The sequence below is a fragment of the Cladophialophora carrionii genome (genome assembly GCF_000365165.1).
Source record: "Cladophialophora carrionii CBS 160.54 unplaced genomic scaffold supercont1.5, whole genome shotgun sequence".
In the NCBI taxonomy this organism is placed as follows: Eukaryota; Fungi; Ascomycota; class Eurotiomycetes; order Chaetothyriales; family Herpotrichiellaceae; genus Cladophialophora; species Cladophialophora carrionii.
This window is the reverse complement of record NW_008481830.1, coordinates 2,545,194-2,561,072: the sequence shown is the minus strand read 5'-3', so window position 1 is coordinate 2,561,072 and position 15,879 is coordinate 2,545,194. Positions and strand designations below refer to the sequence as shown.

General features: G+C 53.3%; 7 protein-coding genes across 7 annotated transcripts; 4 read left to right on the top strand and 3 right to left on the bottom strand.

The window, feature by feature from the left end:
- Nucleotides 1-526: 526 nt before the first annotated feature.
- G647_06754 (uncharacterized protein) lies at nucleotides 527-1,420 on the top strand (the record flags this gene model as incomplete). The annotated part of the gene is made up of 1 exon (XM_008731073.1): nucleotides 527-1,420. The coding sequence occupies one exon, from the start codon at nucleotides 527-529 to the stop codon at nucleotides 1,418-1,420; it is 894 nt and encodes a 297-aa protein (XP_008729295.1).
- A 638-nt stretch (nucleotides 1,421-2,058) lies between these two features.
- On the bottom strand, nucleotides 2,059-2,705 carry G647_06753 (uncharacterized protein; the record flags this gene model as incomplete). Its single annotated transcript, XM_008731072.1, has 2 exons — nucleotides 2,059-2,282; nucleotides 2,330-2,705. The coding sequence occupies 2 exons, from the start codon at nucleotides 2,703-2,705 to the stop codon at nucleotides 2,059-2,061; spliced, it is 600 nt and encodes a 199-aa protein (XP_008729294.1).
- Nucleotides 2,706-3,062: 357 nt separating this feature from the next.
- On the bottom strand, nucleotides 3,063-7,085 carry G647_06752 (uncharacterized protein; the record flags this gene model as incomplete). The annotated part of the gene is made up of 1 exon (XM_008731071.1): nucleotides 3,063-7,085. One exon carries the CDS (start codon nucleotides 7,083-7,085, stop codon nucleotides 3,063-3,065), a length of 4,023 nt encoding a protein of 1,340 aa, XP_008729293.1.
- A 302-nt stretch (nucleotides 7,086-7,387) lies between these two features.
- On the bottom strand, nucleotides 7,388-8,321 carry G647_06751 (uncharacterized protein; the record flags this gene model as incomplete). The annotated part of the gene is made up of 2 exons (XM_008731070.1): nucleotides 7,388-7,557; nucleotides 7,622-8,321. The coding sequence occupies 2 exons, from the start codon at nucleotides 8,319-8,321 to the stop codon at nucleotides 7,388-7,390; spliced, it is 870 nt and encodes a 289-aa protein (XP_008729292.1).
- Nucleotides 8,322-9,279: 958 nt separating this feature from the next.
- Nucleotides 9,280-10,459, top strand: G647_06750 (uncharacterized protein; the record flags this gene model as incomplete). Its single annotated transcript, XM_008731069.1, has 3 exons — nucleotides 9,280-9,282; nucleotides 9,332-10,332; nucleotides 10,381-10,459. 3 exons carry the CDS (start codon nucleotides 9,280-9,282, stop codon nucleotides 10,457-10,459), a joined length of 1,083 nt encoding a protein of 360 aa, XP_008729291.1.
- A 1,110-nt stretch (nucleotides 10,460-11,569) lies between these two features.
- G647_06749 (uncharacterized protein) lies at nucleotides 11,570-12,190 on the top strand (the record flags this gene model as incomplete). Its single annotated transcript, XM_008731068.1, has 2 exons — nucleotides 11,570-11,628; nucleotides 11,695-12,190. 2 exons carry the CDS (start codon nucleotides 11,570-11,572, stop codon nucleotides 12,188-12,190), a joined length of 555 nt encoding a protein of 184 aa, XP_008729290.1.
- Nucleotides 12,191-12,771: 581 nt separating this feature from the next.
- G647_06748 (uncharacterized protein) lies at nucleotides 12,772-15,688 on the top strand (the record flags this gene model as incomplete). The annotated part of the gene is made up of 5 exons (XM_008731067.1): nucleotides 12,772-13,079; nucleotides 13,267-13,295; nucleotides 13,372-13,473; nucleotides 13,525-14,177; nucleotides 14,228-15,688. 5 exons carry the CDS (start codon nucleotides 12,772-12,774, stop codon nucleotides 15,686-15,688), a joined length of 2,553 nt encoding a protein of 850 aa, XP_008729289.1.
- Nucleotides 15,689-15,879: the final 191 nt, after the last annotated feature.

Sequence of the window (15,879 nt, the reverse complement as noted above, 5' to 3'; positions counted from 1 at the left end):
AGACATTACTCGTGTTCTATCAGAGAGTTCTGAAAGAAAAGTGAGGATGATTTGAATTGAATCTAAAGTGAGCGAGCCTAGAGTATTCCGTATCTCGAAGTTGAGCATCAGAAATGAGAGGAACAAAATGTTACTCTGTACAAACAGATAAGCTCGAGCGGAAGAACTGAAGATTGACCGCCAAGCCATCCGTACCATTGTGTCATCCTCCGCGAGAGGCTCCCGAACAGGCACGACGCGTGAACATGCGCCTTCGCTCATCGGCCCCCACTAGGCCGCAGCGGCGCGGAGCGGCCAGAAGCGGCCAACGTCCTCCCATGACAACGACGTCAACATCAACACCGAAACCAACCACCCACAACGTGGGTGCCAACATGCATCACTTGACCGCTCCTCCGACCATGTGAACACACACACCTAGACAGTACAAATAGAGCGCAAAGCCCATCATCTCCCTGCCCTTCCGTTTGGTTTCCCCGTCCTTTCCTTCCCTTCCCTTCCCTCTCCAACCTCGTCTTCCCAAAAAATGCAGCATCCTCTCCTCGTCCTGCTTCTCCCGCTCGCGCTGCTCCTATCCAGCACGCTCGCCTGGGGTACCCTGGGCCACCGCACGGTCGCATACCTAGCCTCGCTGTACTTCACGCCGGAATCAACCCGCTTCACGAACCAGCTGCTCCACGGCCAGGACATCTCCGAGGCGGCCCTCTTCCCGGATAAGATCAGATACATCCCCTCGTTCGCGTACACCAAGGCGTGGCACTACATCGACGCGCAGGACGACCCGCCAGCCCGATGCGGCATCAACATCACCCGCGACTGCGCTCTGGAGACGGGATGCGTCGTCTCCGCGATAGCCAACCATACGGAGCGCGTCGGCGACGCGGGCCTGCCCATGTGGCAGCGCGGGCAGAGTCTGCGGTTCGTGCTGCATTTCTTCGGCGACGTGCACCAGCCGTTGCACACGGAGGCGGAAGACCGCGGCGGGAATGAATACGCTGTGGTGTTCGATGGGCGGGCCACGAATCTGCACAGCGTGTGGGACTCGTTGATCGTGAACAGGCATGCGGGGATGGGACACGAGGACGAAACCCTCGCGGCGTGGACTTGGGCGCAGAGGTTGGCTGCTGGACGTGATGCCGAGGAGGATGAGGACGTGTGTCTGCGCGATGCCGCCGAGTGTGCGCTCGAGTGGGCGGGCGAGGCGAATGCACATGTGTGTTCGTATGTGCTGGCACGGGATGTCCACGGGCAGGACCTTGCGGGCGAATACTACGACGGGGCTGTTCCGATCATTGACGACATGGTCTACAAGGCGGGACGAAGGCTGGCTGCTTGGATAAATGCCATTGTGGGGGATATGGATTACCCAGACTTAGATCTCCTAGACCTGGAACCGCTGCTACGGACTCAAATAAACTGAAATGCAAAGGTATCGTCACGCATGTCATAATTCCGCCTGTATACTCCGTTGATCCGATCATCATCGTTCTCGTCGTCCTAGTCTGGCCGCCCTAGTCAGTCGTCTTCCAATAACTCGACAATCTCCACCTTCGCGGGCTTTGGTTTGGAGGGTGGCTCTTCAAGTGCATCTTTGTCGCCTTCATCGTCAGAATCGAGGTGATAGATCGTTTCTCCACTATTTCCCTTGCTCGTTTTGAGAGGCCGCTTAGGCTTGGCGTCTGTGACCGTGACGCTTCGTTCACGCTTCGGCCCAGATTCCTGTTTCACATCAAGCTGCTCCTGCTCACCGTCAGCACCGCCTCTGATGTTTACAATCGTTGCTTACTCTTTGTCTCCTCAGCAACTCAAGGGCCTCTTCCCTGGTGAGCTCCTCCATCGGCCGGTCCTCCAAGGCTACCGGAGTGGGAGAACGTCCCACGATCAACAGAGATTGTAGAGCACCTATTTCCGGTCAGGAGAGCGAATAACATAGCATCTGGGAACATACGCCGAGTGCGATACTTGAACGTGAAGGTTGCCAGTGGCCGATCTCCAAGAAACCGCATTCTTCGACTGGGAGTCGTTCTGGTCACCGTGACAGGAGCCAGCCTAGCAAAGTCAGCGGAAACCTGTGGACAGCACCGCCTGAACCGACCGCGTTGCAACGTCGAGAGGTCGCCCTTTCAGTGCTTTCTCGGGGACGGTTTCGAGGTCCTTCCTGGTGTAGTCTCGGGCAGGCCACGCATCCAATAGCGTGATCCGCCACACCTCAACCTTGAGCGTTCCTAGGTCGCCATACTTCTCTTTGAAGCTAGATACATCGTCGTCCAGTTCTAGGTCTCCTGCACAACGTTAGAGGACATCATAAGCTGCATTTCGGGCTCCGAACTGGTTTCGAGGTCGGCGAACTGAAACTTGTAGAGTTTCGAGCCGGTAGACTCCATAGAGAATCTGCCACTGCAGCTTCCCTCCACCCGTGTCCCATCGGCTGTGGCGTCTTGGAAATCCTCCCCTTGCATATACGTCCCTATGATGCGTTCGCCGTCCACGAACACAGTGAAGCTGATCGCCTGTTCGTAGGTGATTCTGTAATTGGCTTCCGCGAAGAATTTGAATTCGAAGAAAGCCCCGGAGACTGCTTCAATGTACTTTGTGATTTCCTGGCTCCGCCGCGAGGTGCCCCCTTCTTCGTCGTCATCATCGAACTCCTCCGCTCGAGTGCCGGCGACGAATACTTGTACTTCGAACTTGTCCAGGATCGGCATTGTGACCGAGGCTTGAAACTCAACCTGATTTCGAAGCTGAAGAAGCCGCCGATGGAATCTGGAAGATCCAATGGGTGAGATGCAGAGGAGCTCTACGATTTGCAGTGCTGAAGTGATGGAAAAGAGACATCAGGCTGGCGGTTGTGAGTCGCTCTCAGCGCCTGGCTGCCTGATGAAGACTAGCCTCGAACCTTAAATCCAATTAAGCCAACGCGACTCCGCGACTGGCGCGTGACACGTGCACGTGCTCCCATTACACACTAAGCCTTGTGCAGCCTCGTCTGTCGCGGAACAATCCTTGTGGTAATAGTACAGAGCACCACCAGCACCAAAGCATCTGTTTTGGCACAGCGACCGTTAGTCACCATTGCGCGGCTCTTGCTCCAAAGCTTGCTGAGCCACCTGCTCACCCTGCGCGTCGACCATATCCCTGACGTTTCTCTGGGCTGCAGTGATCAACCCGCCATAGTGATCCTCCAGTCTTCCCTTCTCGACGAAGCTCTTGAGCCTTGCGTGTTCCTTCTCGACGTCTTTGCGAATTCCCTCAATTTCGTTCTCCGCAAGTTTATCTTGCAAGCTGGCTGGAAAGGCTTCTCGGTTGAGAATGTCGCTTGGAGACAGCAGGTGGACCGGTGTCCCTTCCATTTGCTCCATCACGAAGACGTGTTGCAGGGCACGGAACAAGCTTGACTGTTGCATTTCCTCTTCCACTCGCTGGTCATCTTTACCGCCAGTCTCATTCAGCACCAACCAATCATCACGAACCATCGCTCTTCTCCAGATAGACGCTCGAAGATCCTCTTGCTTCATCTCAGGCAGGCCGGAGAGATCCACGACTCTAAGCGCAAGGGCAAATTCTTGGCCACTAACCTCAGGATCCTCCTCGGGAAGTCCGCCCCATTCAATAGGATCCATCAAGGTCAACAGGTCGACAAGTTCCTCAGCCGTCAGTGGCACTTGACGCAATAAAGATTTGAGAACCTGCTTCAGCTGCCGCTTAAGGGCAGGGCTCTTGGCCACCACTCGCGAAGCAAATGTGTCTTGAGCTAGGTCGAACGCCGCTTTGTCGTCAAGCGCAGCACCAACAGATGCCATGACATGACTGTAGATTTGTTCCTGAATAGCGATCATTGACAAGCCATCGTCGTAGGCTTTCGGATCCCGGAGCTTGCCGGTCCCCTCATCAGCGGCTAAGCCAACCAACTTGGCAAGAGCTAGTTCCGTCTTCTTGTTCCAGACATCGTTTTGTTCTTCAGCAGTGACGACTTGGAGTGTTTGCTCTGCGCGCTGGTAATTGTGGTTCGAGATCACATCATGAATCCAGCTGAGCTTGCCCAGCTGTTGGTGAGCAACAGGGGCCATCTTGAAAAACCATGTGAGGAACTCTTCCTTCTGCTGATCTTCTTGGCCTTTTAGCAGTAGACTGCCACACTCGCCATCGATGAGCATCTGACTATAAGCAGCAAAGGCCCAGCCCTTGCCGAACTTGCCATAATAAGACTCGGCGCGGTCTCGCATCTCTTCCAATTCGCGTTGATTCTTTTCAGCCAGTGACGGATCAGCGGCAGCCTCTGCGATCAGTTTCTTGTAATATTCGAGATGCATCGTGACCAGATCGCCGTAGTATTTCAGTTTTTCCCCAAGATGAATAGCACCTCGCATGTTGAACGCCGAGACAGCTTGCAACGCTTGGCCTAATCTGTTTTGCACTTCGCGGTCGATATTCTTGATTTCGTCCTTCAAAGCGTCAGGATCTTTCTCATGCTCTCTGAATTTGATCTTCGCTTGGATTGATTCTTCGAAGACGAGTCGGGCAAACAAATCCACTTCGGTTGGTAGACGAGCGGCCAACTCCCGAAGTACGGCCTTGCCGGGACCTTCGTAGGGCTTTCCTTCATCGTCTGTTGGCATCTTTTTCTTCTTGCTTCGCCCGTGAGTGAACTCCCACCACTCGTTCAAGAACTTGCAGATGTCATAAATGAGCCTCTGACTGAACCGCAGGGGCTCCGGACTTGACGACCAAGGATGGGGAATGTCAGTGGGAAACCCCTCAACGAGCACACCGTCCTTGAAGACCTCGTCTCCGAGTCCATACAGGGCTGCGTTATCTTCTCGAAACTTAAAGACGGCGGAATATGATGCAATCCACAAATCCACAGCTTCCTTCAAGTAGTCAGCCACCACCTTTGGGTCTGTAACGTCCATCGGCTCGAGCTCTGGAATGCAGCTGACTAGTTCTGACATCAGGTGGCCAACGTTCTTAACACTGTTCACAAGCCAATGTCTAACCCGATCCTTCTCTCCCTTGTCTGGGTCTGGGTACTTTTGCCGGGTTTCGTGCAAGGCCCGCAGGGTAAAGTCGAGGTACGGCATTTCGCGATCAGCTTGAGGATATTTTCGCTGTATTTCTTCTTGAACTTTCCAGATCGCTTGAGCCGCTGCTAGCTTTTCTGCTTCGAGCAATAATTGGAATCGAGTATTTCGAGAGATCGACGAAGGATAGTGACTCATCAAATATCCAGCCAGGTCATCAAGGGCTTTAGCACGTAGTCGCATCTGCATGTCGATCGAAGGCGCACTCTTCGGCAGGTGTTTGGACGATGATGAGAGGATTTCCGACGTGATGTCCAGCGCGGCTGCTTCAATCTCTTCGCGCGAGAATGACCGATCTGCCTTGTTGAGATCCAGCGGATTTTGTTTGATTGTGCCGAAAAAGACCGCTTGCTCGATCTTGCTCTTTGCATTCATTCGATCCCTCTCATCTGCTTCGTCAACGTCAACTTCCTCGTCATCACGCAGACGTGAGGTCATTTTCACAATTCCAAAACCCTGCACTGCAAACACGAGAGAGGACTGCTTCTCTGACATTTCAAGTGCGTAGCCAAGGACCCTATAGGTAGTAACGTCTCGAAATCGGACGCAATCCTGGAACGGCTCGGGGAGTGCTTGTCGTTCCAGCAACAGTTGAGACGAGGGTGACTCTCGGATCTTCACTAGCGAGAACAGGACGATGGCTGACTCGAAAAGAATGAAAGCCGCTGGCTGATTTCTGGACACGCAGAGCCGAGGTCGCCAAGTCATCTGGGAGGAAGTCGACGAGGAATAGCAGGTGACAGGGTGCACTACCTTGATTCTGGCCTCCTGGTCGACGAGCATCTCGATGATAAAGTACCTGGTTTCTCCTTCCTTGGTCGTGGAAAGTAGGGCCATCATGGAGTTGCCATGACTATCCCGTCGGCTTAGTGCCGTGCTGGGCCCTGCTGAAAGCTCAACATCCAGGATCTTGAAGTCCGTCACATCGGGCAGAATGGGTCTTAGGGCCTCCAGAGCGTCTTCCCTGAAGCTGAATGACTTTTCAAGCGAATTGCCGACAAGGAGGTTCGTGCTCCAGAACTCTAGATCACCATCTTCCGTGGCAATGACCACATCGCGTTGACCCTTCTTGGAGCCGCCGGCCTTGACGATCGGTACGCCCTTTCGTCGGTCTGCGCCAAATACATTTCTGATGCTCCCAAAGAAGCCACTTGTCGCATTTGTGTATTTGCGCAAATATTGCACGCCGATGCCGGGCCTGCCCATCTGATCACGGATCGTCAAGTGAACCACACGACCATGGCTTAGCGAGAGGATGAATCCGGCGGGTTCGGCATTTACCAGCTCTTCCACAACTTCGTTACTCGCCATACCAGGTATCGAGCCTTGCACGGTGGAGGTTTGGCCAGGTATAACAGAAGAGGCACTAGAGAAGGTCTCCCAATACACAATTTTGCCTGACTTTGCAGACACTGCCACAATTCCGGGTTCGCCATTAGCAGCCTTTGCTGTAAACGTCCCGAGTGGCAGGGGATCGTCTGTAGACGCCTGTGGAAACGGCAGTTTGAACGCAACGATATCTCGCGAGGAAGGGATAGAGGCGCTTGAATTGTAGGGCCAGATGATGGCATCGGTGTGTGTCAACGCGAGCGCGTACCCATACTCAGGGGAGATGATGCAAGAGTATGGGATAGCAGGCTGGTTTCTGATCTGATCAGGTAGCGCCGGCAGCTGCGTGACAGCATAGAAGTCGTTGCTTGAAAGCGTCAAGCCGGCATTGGTGTTCGCTGCTCTTTCAGATCTCTTCTCTGGCTTCTTCGCGCCTCGCAGAGTCAATTCTCGTGAGGGCACAGCTGTGACTGCGTATCCATTACTCTTCTCTTCAACCGCTTCGCGTCCTGCCACTTCGTTGAGGCTTGCGTCAGTCAGGGGTTCGAACGTGTCTCTTCGGAGGGCTGATCGTTTCCGCTTCGCCTGAGGTAACTTAATTGAGTCTTCTGGTCCGGCTGCTGGGCGTGTTCGTTTCGGACGCAGTGATTCTCTTCGTGATGCGTCTGTGGAGAACATCTTGTACAGGCGAGATGGCGCGTAGGCCGCTGTCCTCGGGCTAGAGTGAACAAGGGGATATCTGTTGTTTTGTTGTTCGATGACGCTGAAATTATTGAGACACCTGTTTTAAGGCCGCTAAACCCCGAGCAGCTGCTCCTTGACAACACACGCTAATGAGTGATGACCAATCACACAGCGCGAGGCTGGTGGGCAAGGCTGTCGCCAGATGGCTATTCTGTTTTGCTTGAACTAATTTGACAAAGGATTGTATTTATGTATCTCGCTTCAACTATCCAAACTGTGATGGCGCGCTATTCGATTCACTGCGGCCAGCCCAACAAACCAACGGTCAACAGCGTCGGATCGTTCTCAAAGAGTTGTTTTTTCTGCTGCAGCTCTTTCACATCCCAATTGGCCCAGACGAATCGTCCCTTCAGGAACGCAGCCTCCGGCGAGCACAGCCAGACCATGAAGTTGGCAGGTAGCTCAACTGTACGAGGTAAGTCAGCAGCTGGTCGGCCGGCATTGAGGAATCGGAGGATGCTTCGACTTACCAGTGTCCTGGTTTGGAAAAGTTATTCCGGACTGCTCGGTCGCCTTGGTGCCGAGACTGGTAGACTCGATAACACCGGGTTGAATGTTGAAGACCTTTAAGTCTGGATTCTCGTGCTGCAAATATTCAAAGGCTTTCGCAGATGCGAGCTTGCTGGAGGCATAGGCCGAATAGCCGGGCACATATGGTACGTGTCCGGCAGCGGAAGTGACGTTGATGATGATTCCGTCTTTGGGATTGATGTTCTTCACGACGGCTTGAGTGACAAGCAAGGATCCCTTGATATTGGTCTCGTAGACCTTGAACCACTCTGTTGGGTCTGAAGTACCAACCGTACCAATGGACAGGTAAGCTGCGTTATTGACAAAGATGTCGATTAACCCTCTGCCAGCAATGCTCGCAAAGGCCTCTGTAACGCTTCCAGCCTGCGAAATATCGGCCACGATGGAAACAACGTTGGCGTTCGGGTGTTTGCTCAAGATGGCCGACTTGGTGGCTTCTAGAGTCTGTTTCGTTCGACCCAGGATCACGACCTCTGCTGCCCCCGCGGCAATGAATGCTTTGGCAGTTGCTGATCCAATGCCACCACCACCCCCAGTCACAAGAACTCTTTTCCCTTTGACAGAGAGTTCTGGTCGAGACGCGTCAATGTCTGGATACACATCGTTATGCCACTGCTTGGTATATGTCGGTAGCTCCATCCCGCAGACTGGCTATGGTATGGCTGAAATGATTTGGCGAAGACGAAAGCCGATAAGGATTGTCGAAGATCGAGTCTTGTGTTTAATCAGAAAGAACGCAGTTGTTGTCTCTGGTCCTCGTGAAACTGCTGGCTGGGTGAGACCAAAATATAGGTGCCTACCTCGCTATCTGGCCAGTCCATGTCAATTGGTACCATTATTCAGCACTGTCCCTAGATCACTTCGAGCACGAGAGTTTTAGTAATTCCGCACACACTCCTGACGTGTGTTTCCCAGAGAAATCACAGACGCCCACCTACCTCAAGTCTTGATCTATAATATAGATCCACCTAATTGCATAAGCAACACGTAGAGGAACATCTCTAAGTAGAACAATATCCGAACGAGAGGCATGCTCCCGCGTCTGGCTTGAGAACTGGTCTGTCCGCCTTCCTTCGGACGACCGTCAGCCAATGTAAGCACACGACATAACCAGTGAAAACATTCGCGATTTCTAAGACGTCAAGACAAGGTCCTTCGCGAGGGGCTTGCGAAGCTCCGGAAGCCGAATCATGTCATTCCGGGGTCGGCAAGTGCTGAGGAAGTTGGACAGGAGCATGAAACCCTTCTCCGTGATCGTGAGGGTTGTGGGAGGGATTGATCCGACATGTCAACACCTCATGCTGAGAGAGAGTCAACCCGTTTCCAAAGCATTCTTCCCTTGATCGGCCCTATTCCAGTTGAGTTGTAGACTCATGCACTACTCATGCTTTGTTGAACGAGCCAAATCCAAGAAATTAGATACAGGGTATGGAGTGGAAGTGAGGTGGAAGTGACGAGACATGAGCAGAAGCTACGGTGGCGCACGCAGCACAGAAATGGTGAAGCCTGAGTTCTCAAACTTCCCGTCTGTCAGTCCTGAGGACTCGCTGGCAGCCAACTTCGATTGAGTTTTCTGCGCATTTCCATCACTCTCAACATGGTAGGCTGTTGCGGTACACCTACACAGAAGATGCTAACACACTGTCTAGTCTCTGTCCGACTCGAAGAAGCGCCTAGCGCTGTCGATAATAGACTTCCTATCTTCGATGAAAGATGGCACTCTCAGTGCAGAGGACGCAGACAACATCGATATTGCCAGCAATTGTATTGCAGAAGTCTTCAAGGTTGACCCGTCCGACAAGGCAGCGATCTCGGACGCCGTTGGGTCTCAATCTCTGCTTAACATATTCTCTGTCTACGAAAAACTGAACGGCAAGGGCGCGTCCGCAGGCACGCCAGCCCCTGCTCCGTCACAGTCTGCGGACACCAAAACCATAAACCCAGAGGCCGAGAAGCTCAAGAGCGCGGGAAATGCCGCCATGCAGCAGAAAGACTACAAGACTGCCATCGAGAAATATACCCAGGCGATTGCTTATGCTCCCACCAATCCCATTTACCTTTCCAATCGTGCGGCAGCGTACTCGGCCAGCGGCGATCACGCTTCAGCGGTCAAGGACGCAGAGCTGGCAGTAGCCGCTGATCCTAAATACACAAAGGCATGGTCAAGGTTGGGCCTGGCGAGGTTCGCCATGGGTGACGCGAAAGGAAGTGTGGACGCATACCAACAAGGCATAAATTTCGAAGGTAGTGGAGGCAGTGAAGCTATGAGGAAAGGATTGGAGACCGCAAAGAAAGAGCTGGCTAGGATGGAAGCAGAGGAGGAGAAGCTCCCAGAAGACGACGTGGACGACGCTCCTGGCGATACTCGTGGTGGTGGCGCCGGGGGCATGCCGGACCTGTCTAGCCTTGCCGGTATGTTCGGCGGTGGTCGGGGCGGAGGAGGCATGCCCGATCTGTCAAGCATCATGAGCAATCCTATGTTTGCGTCCATGGCACAGAATCTCATGCGCAACCCGGATGCACTAAGCGGACTCATGAACAACCCTACCATCCAAAATATGATGAACAGCCGGAGAGAAGGTGGCGGAGGCGGCATGCCGGATATGAGCCAAATCCAACAGATGATGCAAGATCCCAACATTGCCAACCTGTGAGTGTGATATGGTCCATTCTGGTACATCGCACTGACGTTCAACAGCGCACAACAGTTTATGGGTGGAGGTGCTGGCGCAGGTGCCGGTCCCGGTCCCGGCGCCGGCAGAGGAGGCCAACGATAGAACTGCCATCCTCATCCGTTCAAACCTGCTACTAGTCGATACGAGAACACGATACACCGTGCACGAGAATTAAAATGATGGTCCAAAGCTCTACGCGATCAATGCTGTTCCTTATCATTCCCAAAGAATGCCCGAGCAGAACGCGAGTGCATCTTCTTCGAATCTGCTCACATTCTACTGTTTGCGTTCAGCACTGTCTTCCTCAGCACACACCTGCATCAACCTGAGAGCTAGAGATGGCGAGACGTGAAATATGCTCCCTGGCTCGAAGAGAGGCGCCCGCGATGATGCTCTGGCTGTTGGACGAAGGCCCGGCTCAAGCCAACAGCGTCAGTATTTCCGTGGAGGCGCATCCGTCGTGAGTTTGCGCTTGCCATCTGCTCGGTGTCATCGAGGGCCTTATTGTACTATGTGAGTGTTTCCACAATTGGACATGGGGAAGAGAGGTTCGACAGAGCTCCGGCGAAATAAGATCAGCCAATGTACATCCTTTCACCTCCAGCTCAACTTCCTCCAGCTTGCGTTGACATCATGATGCAGCTTCTTAGACCACGGACTTTCAGGTGCAGCTTCATGCAAGGCATTTCCGCAGCTTTCCTTGCTCAGGAGTGTTGAAATGGGCGTTGCTCATTGGGCCGAAGAGAAAACAAGAACTCGTACGCGAATCCACCGCTCCATTATCCACGAATGATCTCGTTCATCTTTTCAGCCATCATTGTGCCGATAAGAAATTTCGTCCCGCCCACCACCTTGAACACTACTGAATGCGCAAACTTTTCCGGATTTCTTCTGCGACAACGGGTTCACTGCGGGGTCAAAGCCGTTGCCTTTGCTGTCGCCCGGGCAGTTTCTACTCGTACAGCTCGCGCACCTCGCGCCAGCTGAAAGCAGTCGCAAGGAGCTCCGGTCGAGCTTGGAAGCTCTGGAGGTGTCCACTTCGGCTGGTATGAATACGTAAACCATGAGCACCAGCTCGTGTTTGCATGTCATGCGATGTAGAAGCTTCTAATATATCATTTCCTTTTCACATGGTGATTGCTGCCTCTTCTCCATACCCTACCACTTCCTGTTTCCGATTTGCTGTTGCGCCACCAGGGCAGGGCGATCATTATGAACTGGTCTACGATCATCATCCTCAGCCTTTTCCTGCGACAAGGCTTGGCTGGGTAGTAAGTGTACCGACATACGACAAACCAATCGTCTTCAAATCTTCCCAGGATCTGACAAGGGCGCAGTGACTCAGGATACTGGACACCGTCGCCGACCACAACGCAGTGGTGGACGCCGACGACGACCTCATACTGGTCGACGTGGACACCTACATCGACCTACACCACATGGTACACGCAACAGAATGTCATCGTCACCGTCACTTCATACCTTCCTTGCCCGGTAACTTCGACGGTGGTCTATTGGGAATGCTGCGACCAGTGCCAGAACAATTGCTACTATCCTCCCACGACGTACATACCGGGCGGCTGGGTGGGGACCACGACCGTGACTTCCTACACGACCACGACACCAGGACCTCAGCCCCTGCAGACGATCACGAGCAACGGGTTGGTCATAGTGATGGTCAATTCGGACGCTGCCGCACAGACTCAGACGCCGAGTATCGTGTACCAAGTGAGTAATCAAGCAGCGGCGCCCGCGCAGGAGGGCGGCTGGCCCAGTCTCTGGTCGATGGGCGTGCTGTTGGTGGCGACGGCGACGATCATGATCCTGTTATAATTGCCATGACATTGGCCGATCTGGAAAGGGAGGCAACATTCGCATCCTCCATGTATATATGGGCAGCATTTTTACGATTTATGAGACACAGCACAGGAGCCAGGCGGCCAGTCACACACTGAGTACTGGGTAATGAACTGCACAGCACTGCACAGCCAGCTTAATTGGTGGACATTTTCCCCCACCCCTCTGCGACGGAAGCTTTCCCTGCTTTTCCCCTGACGTGATAAGCTTAACGTCACCTGTGCTCCGATTGGTCACGCCCCCATCACTCTGATATCAAACCCAAAACCCGCAATGCCATGTCCCATGCTCTGTGCGTTTTCTCCATATCTCCAGCTTCCTCTTGTGGTCCGAGTCTCGTTACTCGCTACTCGTGAGCATCCATCCCGATCTCGACCGGACAGATCCGAATACCCAACCCAAGATCGACAATGCCGGCGATACTCGGACTGGTACTCGGACCCGTACCCTTGCGAGCACAATAACCTACCGACGCCCGAACCTTACAGTACCAGCCGGCACCGAGTTAAGTGCCCCGGCCCTGGCACGTCGTCGCACCAAACCAAAAAACCGTCAGGATGCCCGCGCCCAAAGCATCTGCATCAACAAACACACAAGGTGGGTCGTCAACCGCCCCGATCTCGCGGACCACGTCGCGCAACAAACTCTCTTCGTCGCCGCATTTCCGGCTGCAGCGCCAGAGGACCGAGACCGACGCACTGCTGGCCGAGCAGCATGACGAGGAACATTTCGCCGACAGCGACGGACTTTATCCTCCGCATTGTACGTGGACGAGCCACGATCAGGCGGTAAGTGGTGGGAAGCCGCCTGAAAGTGCCGACCCGTTCGGGAACGGGAAGTGCAGCGTCTATGAGAACATTCATAGGTGAGTCCGAGTCGTCTTCCTCCATTTCACGACCTTGAGTATGGCTGGGGCAAGAAGTAAGACGTGCGGAGTCCCAGATGAGAGAGGCCAGAGTCGTGAACGGTACTCGTACAGACTTTGGGGGTTGCAGGATGAGGCCTGTGAGCTTAGTGGAAGTGCTGACGCTCGAATTCGAATGGGAGTTTAGGATACGCAGAGATATCACCACGAGTATTGGTGAGTCTCACTATCAAGCCCCAAAAGCACGGCGGCGGCGGTCGGCAGCTAATTTACCTTGTGCCACGTTTCTTAGATGACCCGTATTCTCTCGAACAGCTGAAAGCTCCGCGAATGAACATCTCGGTTGTACGTCCGTTGGTCGATTCGCTCTATGAAACGCAGGATCTGTCTATCGGTCCGTCTTGCTGGCCGGGCTATCTCTTGACTCGAGCTAACAAATCCAAAGTATACTGCCTCCTCGTGAACCGCATGCAATTCATCCGGGAACAGTCCTTCGCCACACACCACCAGACAGTAAACCTCACACGCGCTCTGCTGTGCGAACTGGTCGCGGAGAAGATCCTCCGTCGCTACAACGAACACAACCCCGGCCCACGCGGCCTGCTCAAATTGGCAAACATCCTTGTCGCGGGTTTCGAGCCATTCCAGGGCGCCCCTGACGAAGTCAGAGATCAGAGCAAACATGCGATGCACTACTGGGCGGCACAGCATCGTTCTCAGTCTGGAAAGGTTGAGAGAAAATTGACGGCGTTGGAGGTCGCCATCGTGAGTGCGAGTAAATCCTTCCTGGCGAGTAGCGCTTGCCAAAAGGTCGTGGATGCGATTTACCGCGGCAAGATCGTGTATACACCATCAAGTTTTATGGATATCATCCCCGATCACTGGAAGAAAAGGCCGATTTCTCTGTACGACCCGAGGAGGGCGCCACTGTTGAACCAATACCGACTCGTTGTACCGAGGACACGAAATCTGATCGAGGTGCTGCAGTTTATGGTGTTGTTGGGGTTGTACATTGCAGTGATGGCTGGGAGGGAGAACCGCATGACTACAAAGTTCGAGGTGGCGGAATTGGTGTTTGATGTTTATGGCGCAGGTTGGGTACGGCAGACTATCCCTTGAAAGTACCGTGTCGGCTGACAAGGTTATAGGTACTGGACCAATTCGCCTCGATCCTGGAACACGGCTGGGGCGTGTACACCCAAAATCTTTGGTCATTCTTGGACGTCATGTTTTCGACATTGTTCCTCGTTTACCTAGGGCTTCGCCTGCACGCTTTCTCCATCTCCAATGACGACAAGTCTATCACTATTGCGCGCACGGCCTTGGACGTTCTCAGCTGTGGAGCGCCGGTGCTGATACCCCGTTTAGCGTTCAATGTCATGTCGGAAAATATGCTCTTCCTCTCGCTGAGGGCAATGATGTCGGATTTCTTGACCTTGACAGCATTAGCGGTGTGGTGTTTTGCCGGATTCCTCCTGAGTCTCAAATGGTTGCATGCTGGAGCACATGAGGCCGGTACCATTGGGAAATGGATGATTTGGATCTGGTTTGGGCTTGATGGGACAGGCATCGGGCAGTCGACGGACTTCCATTGGCTTCTCGGGCCTGTGTTGATGGTGCTGTTCGCTTTCCTCGGCAACACCCTGTTTTTGACCGTCCTTGTTTCAATGTTGACAAACACATTCAGCGGTATTGTAGGCAATGCCGTCCAGGAGATCCAGTTTCGACGGGCGGTGCTCACGTTCGAAGGAGTCAAGTCTGACGCGATCTTTGCATACATGCCGCCATTCAACATTCTAGCTTTGGTTATTTTGCTTCCCCTGAAGTGGACTCTTTCGGACAGAATATTCCACAAAGTCAACGTGACGGCCGTCAGAATCATCAACTTACCAACACTGTTGCTTGTGGCGTGGTACGAAAGAAGAACTCTATGGATGTCGGATAGGCACAAAGGGGGAAGGAATAAGAAGATCGACTGGAAAAACGCGAATGGTCCGAAGGCCACCCCAACACAGTACTGGGCAATTTCGAGATTTAGTGTGCATGGAGACATTCATGCGGTCTTTGATATCGATCCTCCTCAGTCGGTGTTGGACAAGATTGCCGAGGAAGACGACTTGAACCATAGCGATGATATGGGCATCCTCTCCAACACCAGAATAAAGGATCAATTTGCACACCTGTCCGGAGAAAGACGGGCCAGCCAGGCCAGCGATGCCAACCGCAGACTATCGGTCAATCCTAGGGCCAAGAAGAAGCGAAGAAGAGACTCCAAGGTTGAAAACACAGCCAAGGAGGATTCGCAGAATGATCAGAAGCTGAAAAATGAATTTCGAGATTCTGATGATGCTGGCGACGAGAATGGCGCTCCATCGGGATACCGCAAGCCAAAGAAGGGCGAACGGATGGATTCACTTGCTGATTTAAACAGCAATGGTGATCGTGATGTGCGCATTCTAGAGGCTTTGACCCGATTGCACAAAATTGAAGGTGCGATGGAGAGGATGGAGGCTCTGCTGGGGCAATTGGTCGACGGCGACGCGACCAGCGAAAATAGCGAGGGGAAGGAAGAGCTGGCCCAAGAGCTGCGGTCCAACTCCCTCAAGTGAGTCGGGACTGTACTATGAGCGTTCTAGTAAGCAACACGACCCAAAAGTAAGCAAATTATTGTCTTCAGGACCTGGCGCGTAAATCAGGTGAGCCAGAAGCAAGTCAAGGTCTGGCAAATATGAAAGCGAAGTGAGGGGAGTCTGATGTGAAAGTGAAGGTTCAGCAAGCTGGAGCTGGTTGCCCGGTCGAC